This window comes from Copadichromis virginalis, linkage group LG2 (assembly GCF_057382275.1).
Source record: "Copadichromis virginalis isolate Kocher_CV1m ecotype Utaka linkage group LG2, C_Virginalis_male_GT1.1, whole genome shotgun sequence".
Lineage (NCBI taxonomy): Eukaryota > Metazoa > Chordata > Actinopteri > Cichliformes > Cichlidae > Copadichromis > Copadichromis virginalis.
This window is the reverse complement of record NC_140619.1, coordinates 27,255,209-27,267,253: the sequence shown is the minus strand read 5'-3', so window position 1 is coordinate 27,267,253 and position 12,045 is coordinate 27,255,209. Positions and strand designations below refer to the sequence as shown.

The 12,045-nt window shown below is 39.5% G+C and overlaps 1 protein-coding gene across 4 annotated transcripts in view; it reads right to left on the bottom strand.

Annotated features, from left to right (window-relative positions):
- Positions 1 to 12,045, bottom strand: part of nlgn3a (neuroligin 3a) — a 133,152-nt gene that overhangs the window by 90,915 nt on the left and 30,192 nt on the right. For 2 of the 4 annotated variants that reach the window (XM_085476418.1, XM_085476428.1), the window contains one exon: positions 5,739 to 5,798. The exons of the other annotated variants lie outside the window; for them this stretch is intronic. In XM_085476418.1, the coding sequence (XP_085332544.1) occupies positions 5,739 to 5,798 (60 nt within the window). The remainder of the gene's footprint in view (positions 1 to 5,738; positions 5,799 to 12,045) is intronic. 4 annotated transcript variants of the gene reach the window in all.

Here is a 12,045-nt window from a genome sequence, read left to right as displayed (position 1 = left end):
ATTGCCAGTGTCACTGGTGGTATTCTGAAAGTCACTGAATGTTTCCTAATATTCACTTTACACCGAAGCTAATGAACTAGTGCGGGTGGCTAGGCAATGGGAAAGATAAGAGGCTCAAAAGAGTGAACACACAGAGACAAATTACAAATTTTCTATTTTGTGCTAAGAAAAGCCAGCTAAATGAGGAACATTTATAAAATTTGAAAAATTTAATAAATGTTGAGCCAGTAGGGCTTTTATAATCTGCTATAAGACAGGGATGGGAAGGGCTGAAGTCGAGCTGTCACGGTGTCATATTTTTCCCTTCATGACTATTGTGGTTGAGAAAAAAAAGAAAAAGAAAACACATGGCAACCTAAATATCATCACAGCACCACATCAATAATGTCATCAGTCAACTTCATCAATAACTTTGTTTATTGTCTGTTGTCTTTTTTTGCAGAATAATGAAACTGACAATATACAGTCAGGTCCTTTACTGATACTTTTTTCCCTTTTTTGACCCTGTGCACCACCGCTGTGGTTTTAAAGCAAACAGTCAAGATTGTGACTGAAGTGCAGACTATCAGCTTTAATTTAAGGGATTTAACAAATGTATTGCATTAACTGTTTAGGAATTACAGCAGTTTTTATACAGAGTCGCCTGTTTTCAAAGGCTCAAAATTAATTGGATGAACTAATATAATTTTAAATATGAGGATTGTTTTTAATATTTGGATCAAGAGCCTTTGTAGTCAGTGACTCCCAAGTGCTGCGTTCCCTCTTTTAAGATGCTCTGCCAGGCCTTTACTGCAGCCTCCTCCGGCTGCTGCTTGTTTGTCGGTTCCTCTGCATTCAGTTTTGTATTCAATGACTTAAAAGCTGCTCTGTACTGGGTCGAGATCCAGTTACTGACTTAGCCACTGAAGAATTTCACATTTCGTTGTCTTGAGAAACTCTTGGGTTTTGCAGTGTGCTTTGGGTCATTATGTATTTGCACTGTGAAGGGCTGTCTGATCATTTCTGCAGCATTTCTCAGGCTGAATCTGAGCAGAGAGGGCAGAACTGTATACTTCATCCTGCTACTTCCATCAGCAGTCACATCATCATAAACACTAGTGACCCGGTTCCAGTGGCAGCCAAACATGTCATTGCCATAATATTGTCTTTGAAGATGATGTGCTTTGCTTTAGATCATGAGCTGTTTCTCTTCTTCTCTGCACTTTCTCAAGTTAACCTTATCTTTTTTCCTTTTTTTTTTTTTAGATATTTTCTGGCAAAGTCTAATCTGGTCCTCTTATTCTGTATTTTATTCTGGAAGGCATCTCTTGGTTGTATACAATGATACACCTACCTCCTAGAGAGGATTCCTGACTTGGCTAGATGTGGTGTAATTTCTTAACGTAGAAATATTTCTACAATCTTACAATCCCACTTGACCTTTTTGCCTGAAAGATCACAGTTAATGCGAACAATTAATTGAATATTTTTGTTAAAAACCCCTTGAATTAAAGATGAAAGTCTGCCCTTCAATCGCATTGTGGATTGAACAATTGCCAACTTTGAATCATTGTCCAAATATTTATGGACCTAACAGTGAGTGAACAGTAGTGAGACAGTCTGTAACCAAATTATTCCAATTATTAAAATATTTATGATATTGTCATATATGTATTAAAACACCTCTGCACTAGACTACGTGATTGCTCTCCATACCTGATATGTCTAAGTAACTAAAATAAAATAAAATTAAAAAACTGAAAATAGGATAGAGTAAAAGGGAGAAGCTTGTGAGTGTGTGCGCCTCTATTAGGAACATTGACTACAGTAAACTTAATGGGAGGAATGACCTTTGTGTGAAGATGACATCTTGCTTCCTGGCTGCTGTGCATGTGTGTTAAATATGATGTTGGAAACAGGGTAGATAGAGTGTGTAAATACATGAGGATAGAGAAATGAAACACAGGGATAGCCAGTGGTTGAGTTAAATGAAAAGAAAGACAGTGTGAAAAACCTACAAAGGCTATTAGCCAAATCCCCCTACAGCTGGCCAGGATCTAGTTTAGAGGAGGAAAGCAGTAGAGGTGCTGTCATCCCTAAGACTCACAGACAGCTGTTTGCTGCCAGAATGAAAGAGAAGTAACCCTTTAGTCTTTCAATAAAGCCTGCTGTCCTTGACGTGAGTTTAAGAGCTGGTAACTGTACAAACACACTGCAAGCTCGATGACAGCCCACGAACAAACACACTGCAGCGCACAAACCCTTCAGACCTGCTCTGGCATTGTATGAGGAAAGAGTCAAAGTGCCTCTGTGAACTAATTCAAAGCCTTTCTCCACTCCATTCCTGACAATTTTTTCAAAAGAAGTCTGTTTTTACATGTTTTGCCTTCCCAATTATTTTGTGCCACTCAAGAGGAAAGGACAAAGAAAAAAATAAAGATGACAGTACCAGTCTGGCTCTCCTACCCTTTGAAATGGCTCAAATGATGCCCGTGTGGATCAGCCATTAGCAGCAATGCTTATCTTGGAAAGAAGCTGAGCAGTAGCATTCCAAAGATCTCTGCATAAATGGGCTTCAAGGGGCATGATTCCTCTTCTCTGCCACATCAGAGAGAATAGGATAGTGGCAGAATAGAGAAAATGGTGTGTGAATTGCCCCCACTGTCGATTTGCCACTCTCCAGGCTGCCTGAGCTGAGCTGAGGGCTTTGCTGGATAGGGATCCAGTCAGGCCTGTGCGATGGAATTAATGGTAATACCCAGGCAGGTGGAGCTCAGCTCTGCTCTCTGGCACAGCCCGAGCATCTCTAAGGGTGGGGGTAAGTCTGCGTGTATCTGCATGTGCTCGCTGTCTTCATAAGTGTTTGCTTCTAGAGCTGGGCAGCAAGCAAGTTTGTGTGTGCACTGATTTAATGGATGCGAGCGTACATGTCTGAGTGTGTGCGAGCACACTCTCGGTGGAGGTATTCCTTCTGATTAGAGCTAAGTCTCAAAGCGCCAAAAGACAGAAACACACAGTTCTATTTTTCATCATTGGGATAGGGCTGAGGCAGCAGTGGCGCAAGACAGTCCATAGGTGGAGAGCAGACTGCTGCTTCTCACAGGCTATCACTAGGCGCTCTACCTCAGCACCATTGCTATGTTCCACCTGGAAGATTTAGCCCCTACATGGACTCGCTTACTCTATTTACATGCCCACCTTTATCTAACAACAGCAGGTAGGTGATTGAAAGCTTGCACTCCCCTTTACAGTGCAATAACACCGTCTGTAAAATTGAGTCTTGATTGTGGGCTGGTGTAAATCACAGCAACTTGGCCTCCATGCTTGTTTTGCAGGCGGGAGTGTTGTGCAGAATTTGAATGCACTTTGGGGGTGCCAGTGGGTTGAATGTTACTCAGACAGACAGATGGACACACAAAGGGACAGACAGCAAGACACAGGAAGGGATAAACAGGCAGATATGTTAAAAACATGGAGCCTTAGAAAGAAATACATCAATATAATAGTAGTGCAGTATAATATATTCCAGACTACATATTTCATTGCTCTTATCTCTTCGTCTCATTTGAATACTTTTACTGGCTGTTAGCCACCCTCTTTATTGTAAATTTATATATTACGATTCCATACGTTATATTTCTTTGGCAATAAAAGAAATTCTTTATTGTTCCAATATTTATTTTGATTTGACTTTGAGAACATGTCTGGAGGGGCTATAACAGGGAGGAGGGCAGTTCAGATATATTGTAGGGAGGAAGCAAATTAGGCCAGGATAGACAGACAGCCAACTGAGACCACATGGTAATGCTGGGAGGAACAGACTGAGAGATGGAGGGGGTTAGACAGGGAAAGCAGGCAAGACAGTAGCTCTCGCAACTGAATGAGAATGTGTGGATAAGATGTGCACCAGCTCAGCTCGGGTGAGAGTGCGAGTCATGCTCGTGTTGTGATTCTACTTGCCCTTTAACTTGAGTGCAAATGTTTAAATTTCACTGGTGATCCCTTGACTGTAGGCACAGTTTTTGGTAATAATAGCAGTGCTACCTGTGAGATCAAATGTGCGTTGGACTTACAAGGACTTTGTGGTTTGTGCACTTTACTCCTTCAGGGAGTAAAGTCTTTTCCTCCTGAGGCATCAGCTCTCTGCGGGGGGAATTACAGAGGAACAAAGAGGAGTCCCTGAACAGCGGTGTTCATATGTTGGGCCATGACAGTTCCACACATTCAGCGGAACAATAAAAATCTTCTGGATCATGTTTAGGGATTGATGGCCAACTCTGTCACACAGGCATTAGTTACAGTAGTGTTTCAGAGGCTCTGCTGGGACTGTTTTGTACTTCTACGGTGATGCTCTGTAAATAGCATTAGTTGCGCTCAGTAAAGAATAGACTTGTCACATTTTCAGTGAGGCTAGTCTAGCACAACAGCTTGGAGACCAAGCCACTGTGTACGCATGCATAGACTTGCCAGACAAAGGGATCGGCACTTGTCAGCAATTTTAAACGGACTCAGGGCTGCATACATGTGGGTTTGCTTGAAGGAAGAAGAACCTTCCACACGCACACACATACGCACTCAGTCGAGCTGAAGACTGAAGGCAATTTGGCTTCGGTTGCAACAGCTCGCCCTGGGCTTGAATGAGGAAACACCTGTGTGTCAGAGTGGTGCTATGGCAACTCTTCCTGTTCTGTGATCAAGGCCAGCATGAGGCTCCTTTTTGAGAGAACAGCCCACTGAGCAAGGAGTGAGAAGAGACCCTATATCTGGAAAGAACCCAAAGCAGGATCAATCCAGTGCTCATTTTTTCAGTATCTAAGAGAAATGAGTGATAAGACATGGCGCTTTGGTGTGACGTTCAGTCCTTAACATGTGCTAAAGTCCCAAAAAGCTTCCCTCCAGATTCAGTTGAATCGTTTTCACCAAATATACACATCATGCGCAAAGATCCAATCTGTCCAGAACAAACAAATGGAGCATAAAACAAGGGGTTTACCTTGATACCCGACATCATGCTCGCATCACCTGCCCTACTATGGCAAAGGAGAACAAGGGCGGGGCGATATCAAGGGTTTGATTTAGATTCAGACACTTAAGCCGTTTCTGTTGCAGCACAAGAATCGTCTCTCATTCTAATCTCAGCAGAGATCCACCCTGAGCCAGGAATATCCCAAGATAAATATGGAAAGCGAACAATGCGATTGCTGAGCAGCAACTTCCCATTTTTTACACCTCTCGCCTCTAATCCTCTCCAGCAGCACTCCTGAACTGCCGCTCCTCATCTAAATCTGCCGGCACTCCGGGTGAACAGTCTGATATTACACTGCTGCTTCACTTTCCCTCTGTCATTATCGCCACCAATTCAGCTACTGGCCACACCTTAAAAGGGGGCTCTAACTACCGACTCTCCCCTTGTAATAACAGTTGCTCCAGTCCCTGTGTGAGATATTAAAATTATTCAACCCGAGCCTGGTTATCTAGACAGTTACTAGATCCCATCTGCCTCTAAAGCTAAACACTCCTTTCACTGACTGAATTCAGATGCTTAGGAACAAGAGCCTTCGCGTACACTCACATTCACACACATGCACTCTTTTTCACTACATTGCTCTACAGATTGAAATGTGACAGGGGTGCTTGATGATTGCATTTGGAATTGGAACAAAAAAAAGAAAACAAAACAAAAAATCCATAAATGATCAGAAAACAGTGTCATTTTTGTAAGAAAATCATGCACCATCTTTGATCACCATGGAAAATACCTTCATCTTCATCACCGTCGTTATCCGATAAATCCTCGCCCTGTTTTTTTGCATGGGTCCCTGTTATTGAAGCAGGGAGAGACATAGAGAGGCACAGGGAAATTCAAAATAGCACGTTTGGAAAAATAGAGATGGGAAGAGAGGCATTTCAAAAAGTACACACGAATTACAACAGTGCTGATTTAAATACATTCCCACACAATTTTCATTTTGCACAGAGAGCATATACAATTGCAGGACTACAAACATAAAAAAAAAAACCTTACAATGAGGAAAAAAACAAACATTTCTATCTTACAGAATTATATATGAACACAACTTCACTGCTACTATAACGTGTATCTGTAGCAGAGTCATACACCACTGACATTTTCAGAAAATCCATTTAAAATTTATCAGGAAAAACAACCCAAGCCTATTTATGTGAGTTACTTTTTTCTAGTCTGTTGGAGAAGCGAACAGATACACCAACTCATTCAGTTTTTGTTTTCTTTTTATGTTGGTTTTTGGAGGATTTTGTGCATTTAAACACTGTAGGAGACTCTAGGAAGTCTCCTTGGTATTAATTTGTAACTTGATAACAGAAAAATGATACTTGAGCACAGGAAAATCAGGAAGCTTTTTGAAAGGAAACGTTTTAAACTACAAATGCAATTTCTCCAGAGCTGCTGAGATCTGAATAAATCCTAACAATGCATGCAATTGGTCTGTCTGTCTCTTTGCCCAAAAGAGTCGCTAATATCTTGTCCTTGTGCAGTGTTTTGCAGTAGTACATAAATGTACTCCCCTGGGTCTGCAAGCTATATCTTCACCTACCATTTCCCATAAGCATTTGACATCCTTGTCATTTTTGTGGCTCACCAGCAGCACAGTCTAAGGATATCAGCAGTGATTAGTCAACAGGGCAATCCATCAAAACCATCCATTTAGTAGTCAATCATCCTCTCACAAGCTTTTAAACATATTGGGAATATAAATAAAATAGAAAAATGTTTTCTAATCTTTTCTATTTCTTTTATAAACCTTGCAGATCTTTGGTGATGCCCTGATCCGTTATCTTGATGCCTGTTCAGGTCCGCTCCTCTTCTGTACTCACTACAGCAACTCCTAATGCTTTTATTTACCTTGGGCATTTCCTCCAGTGAAAGACCAGAATGAATACAAATTGATAACAAAATATAATAGGCTGATTGACATTGAATTAACAGACCCATTCATTATTCGAAGAAGATGACTTATTTGAATAATGCTTTTGCAGGAGTGATAAGCTTGAGCCTTGCGTGAAACAAATGCCACATCTTCTAACATCAATTTGCAGGCAATGAACATGATTTCATGGGGAATTTTTGGTCTCTGCCCATGTAATCCTTTTTTTTATTCTCATGACCTTGGAGGAAATTGAGGTGGGGACCATGAAATGTGCTGTAGATTCCCGATCAGTAGGGAAGATCCCAGTAAGCACAGAGGTTGCAAACAGTAATGGCACAGCAGACAAAAGTGGATGCACTCAGACCACGAGACTCAGCGAATGTTAAAGCGTGAACCTCTCAATCCTCTATTTGCTGTAACGGAGAGTTTACAGTATTAGGAAACTTTTTCTAACGTTCATGCCGAAAACGCAGTCAGTCTGGTGGACTCGGACTTGAACGCTATAACTCACAGAAGTCAGAAGCAATGTGGACCTCATCGATACTGGTTAAACAGGCTCTATTTGAATAAATGCGTTGTCCTCTTTGAATACCTCATGCATTGTTAATTGATAGATGCAATACAGTGTTATGCATAATGTAAAAGGCTGAGCGTGATGGTATTTACTGAGCAAATTTATGCTCTGAACTGGAGCCATGGTTGGTACAGCGACTTTGTTTAATCTGCCCATCATTTTTCAATTATAGGGTGAATGAATAATGCAGACTGTATATCATGCTATATTACTTTTAGATAAACAAAGATAATGATATGAATATACCAACTTTAAGCTTAAATGCCAACATTTGTGTCATCTCGTTGACAGCAGAAGGTAAGTGGACTGTTGGTGAACAACACCGATTTGTTATTGATGAGATTTTGATTAATAATAATGCCAATATCCAATCTACTAGTATGTTCTTTATCATTTTCCTTACTGAGCATCAACTTGCTTAGTAGAAACAGAGCAGCATGGGGGCCGCTGCCATGCATTTGAAGTCATTGTTTTGCAATGCACAACAGTCAGAAAAAAAACATATCAGTATTAATAAAGGGAATTTCTAAACTTGGAGGCATGGTATTCCAATGCATTGGTTCTCAAATCCCATCTACCCTGTATCTACAGCCAAATAATAACAGAAATGTGGGACTCGTATAACAAAATAATTAATCTGGTGTTCCAGTCAGCTACTTGGTGAATATGTTGCTGAATATGTTGTAACTTCTGCGCCAGGATATATTTTTGGAGCCCTCTGTGTCAGCAGCCCAGTTATGCCAGCACAGTGATCTTACTGAAGCAAATGTGTTGCTTCAAGTAGCGCTAATGTCAACTTCCCTTTGTAGAAATCAGCTACCATTAAGTTATCAAATGTCACATTTATCATGTTGGCTTTCTAGAAACCTACAAGAAGATTAACAGCCTGAACAGAATATAGAGCTTTGGTGGAGACCGGCAGGTCAGGCAGCTACAAATCAGCATGACCTGTTGGGCATGCATCATGTTGTTTTATTCTCTTTTTGCCTTTTTAAATGCATTTTCACAACCTGTAGTGACATTAGCTGGCTACTCGTACAAAGAAATAAGATACATAATGACACCATCTTGACAAAGAAGGAACAACAAGCCAACTCCAACTATGTTTTATGGATTCTTGGGACACATAGACAATACTAGCTAACGCTAACTGTTTCCAGTTCTTTTTTCATATACTGTTCTGGCTACTGTTTATTTAAATAGTAGTTTTGCAAGAATTCAGACAACACAAGCTACAGTAATGATGCCAGTAAGCAGGCTGGCATTGCTGGGGCCTTTAGGCAGTGGGTGCTATTACTGGCATGGCTCACTGTTGTAGAACTGGTGACTGTAATAGCTGCACAGGATTTTTCAACTGTCAACCCGGTTGGCAGCAGCCATATACACGGTTGAAGACCTTGGAAAACAATGACAGAATTTGGTCTGGCTTGGTTCTGGTTGAAGGCAGGTGGCAGTGGCTGGTGCAACTGTGGAGATGCAGTCACATGAGGGGGACATAACAGTGAGAGTGACAACGGCTTTGTCGAACAGGGAAAAGGAAGCCACATGGAGAACACTCGCTGTCTCAAAATGCTAAAGAATAAGGCGCAAAGAGGGACCTGCATGATAGGAGATCTGGACAAAGTCTCAAATGAGTATTTGCAGGAGAAGATTACTGAGTGAACATAAACTTCATCAATTATGTAAAAGTAATATGAGACCTATATATAATAAACCAAAGGGAATATTTGGTAGACATTTTAGAGTTTGCAGTTTATTTCCTAAACATGATTAAATAAGACATTGCTAATTGATTCAAAGCTGTTATTAATGTATGTCCCTGGGTACAAACTGGAAGCACAGGAAAACTAGGAAAGGAGAGGGAGCAATAATCTCCACTGGAAACTCAATAAATATTCAACAATTGTAATAGTGTCTGATTCTTGCTATTAATTTTTAATAGCTATTACTTTTTTGTCTTAAGTGGTCTTTTGGATTATGATTTTATAAAATCCTCCTGCTTTTGACAGTGTTGTTAATGATTACACAAATCAATCAACCTTAAATCTGAAATCTTTCTCTTTTTGGTGATTATAACAACGATCGGTCAACACTTCAAATGTCAATTACAACATTTGACCCCTATCAAATTATTAAAGATGACATGCAAATCACAAAATCTGTCAGGGCACAAATTAATTCTTATGAAGTGTTGTCTACAACATCAAATTAACTGAAGTTAACTGTTAACCTAAAGCTATACACAATATAATAATTGTTGTAAAATGGGACAATTTTAGGCAGGAACTTGTTAAGGGTGATGTTCTTATTGTATTTTTTTAATCAGATTTTTTGGCAGATTTTCTTTAAGTTCTATATAAATAAACTGATTACTAAAAATGAATAGCAATCAATCAAATAAAAAATGTTTAACCTGGTCCAGCGAAGTTCAATGAATTCATGAACATAGCTCTATTAATAAAGTCTACAGTGTAAGAGACCCGTGTTATACAAGATTTAAGGCACATGCTGCTTATACTGTAACTCATTGTCAGTATCATAGCCCTAACCCAGCAATAAAAGGAAATAAATACTACACAGCTACAGCCAACAATGAGTAAACATAAAACTGGGGGTCAGTTGGTTGGTAACTATAAGTGCTTTTCTAATCAATTCATTTATTTTAAAACCAGTGCACTACCTTTACAAAAGTAAAAAAAACAAACAAACTATTATGGATTTTGTCAACCATTCCATTATCATCAGGACCTTTTTTTTAAATAAGGCAGAGTGATGCTAATTTATAAATCAGGAGCAGCTCATCAGACATACAATTATAGTCAATTAGTATCGTACCTGTATTTTCTAATCTTCAGTAAAAGTTGTAGCTCACCACGAAGAAAGTAGAGTCAAACCATTATCTACAGCCATTAGATTCCACCTGAATTATTCCACAGAGACTGCTAATTGCTTTTTTTATAGAACAACTTAAGTCATCATTTGATAAAAGTGAAGAACTCTGTGCAGTTTTCTCTGGATCTTAAAAAGGCGTTTCACACATTAAATCGTGGTATTGTTAATCATAACCCTCCCAGTTTTTATTTATCTGATATAAACTTATTTTTGGTATCTTTAAATCTTATCTTTAGAACAGTAGACGATGATTATGTCACCTTTATATATACAGTATGACCCACTTACCAAAAACTTGTCTTGAAACAAGTTTTTAAATGTATGGCGGTGATCCGCTCATAAATCCGGTCATTTAACAGCAGCATGGTTCGGAAACTGGTGTTTTATACTCAGCATGAAAAACAATTCTTCCGGGGCTTGGGCCTCAATAAAAATAAATGGGTTTAAACTAAAGATTAATAGGCACTGTATTGAACAGATTTGAGACATAAAATATCTCAACCTTGCATTATTCAAACGTTAGATTTTAGACGCATCCAAAAATAGCAAGAAAACTTGCAAACGAACAAAAACATTTAGACTCATCAGAGGCTGCTTGCTTTTTCTCTTTGAAATTAGTCTGAAGATCATCGCCGCCGACTTCTCAAGAAATGAAATAAGTTTCGCTTCCATCATTTTATTACATTTGCTAATATCAGCCCCATAAATAATGAGTTCTGGGCTAAGTAGTGTGTGGAGCATCTGGCTGTAATTGTAAGGTGCCCCGTAAATCCTCTTTTGTACAAATAGGTTTTGTTGTAGCTTCTAAAGATGGAAATTCTCATTTCATATTGCATCATGCTTTGTGTTTTGTATTGTCCCTTCAATCTGCTCAGGCTTTGCGTTTTTTTTAACGTGCATATATATATATACTTATTTATTGTTGAGTCTGTGCAGTGGGTTCTGTATTTGCTGTAGGGTTTATGTAACCTAAAGGCCTCTCTAGGGACACTTGGTTTGGGCTACTTGTCTTTAAACAAATACAGATTTAATTACAAAATAAATAATAAATAAAAAGCTTCAGGCCTTGCTATGAATTATAAATGATAGAAACACAGTGATTATAGAACGCCTTTGCTATCGACATGCTGAAACAATTAGGTTACTGAGTAATAATCCTCAAGACGGGCACAGGTGTCGACAAGTGAGCTCCGTCATTTTGAATTGTTGTCTGTGAGCCCGTGTGTGTGTCAATCGCTGGATCTTTACCAGGGACTGCAAATACGTGACATCTGCAGTGACTCAGCCGGCGATCCTATACTTGACCTTGAATGTTTGAAGCAATGCCACAGTGAAAAGTGTGCGCCATTAAAATAAAACTACAATGAAGTGCCGAGTTTCCTTTTTGAATAGCTGGCCTTCAGGTGTCTAAACCTGCATTGCTTCAAAACAGGCAGGCATGTAGAATAACAGCTATTATTCATGTTCCTTGACAGGTAAAATAGAAACCTGTCGCATTTATCAAATCGGGTTCAAACGAAATCGCACTCGATTGGGCTTACTCGTTACACGGAGGAAATCAAAATGAAACATTTCATAAAGACAGCCTAGTTTGCTATATAGTTTTACATGAATAAACCCAAGCATGCGTACGTATGTACACATACACCCACGCACTTGCACGCAGACATTAAGATACAGAGTGCTCTCACA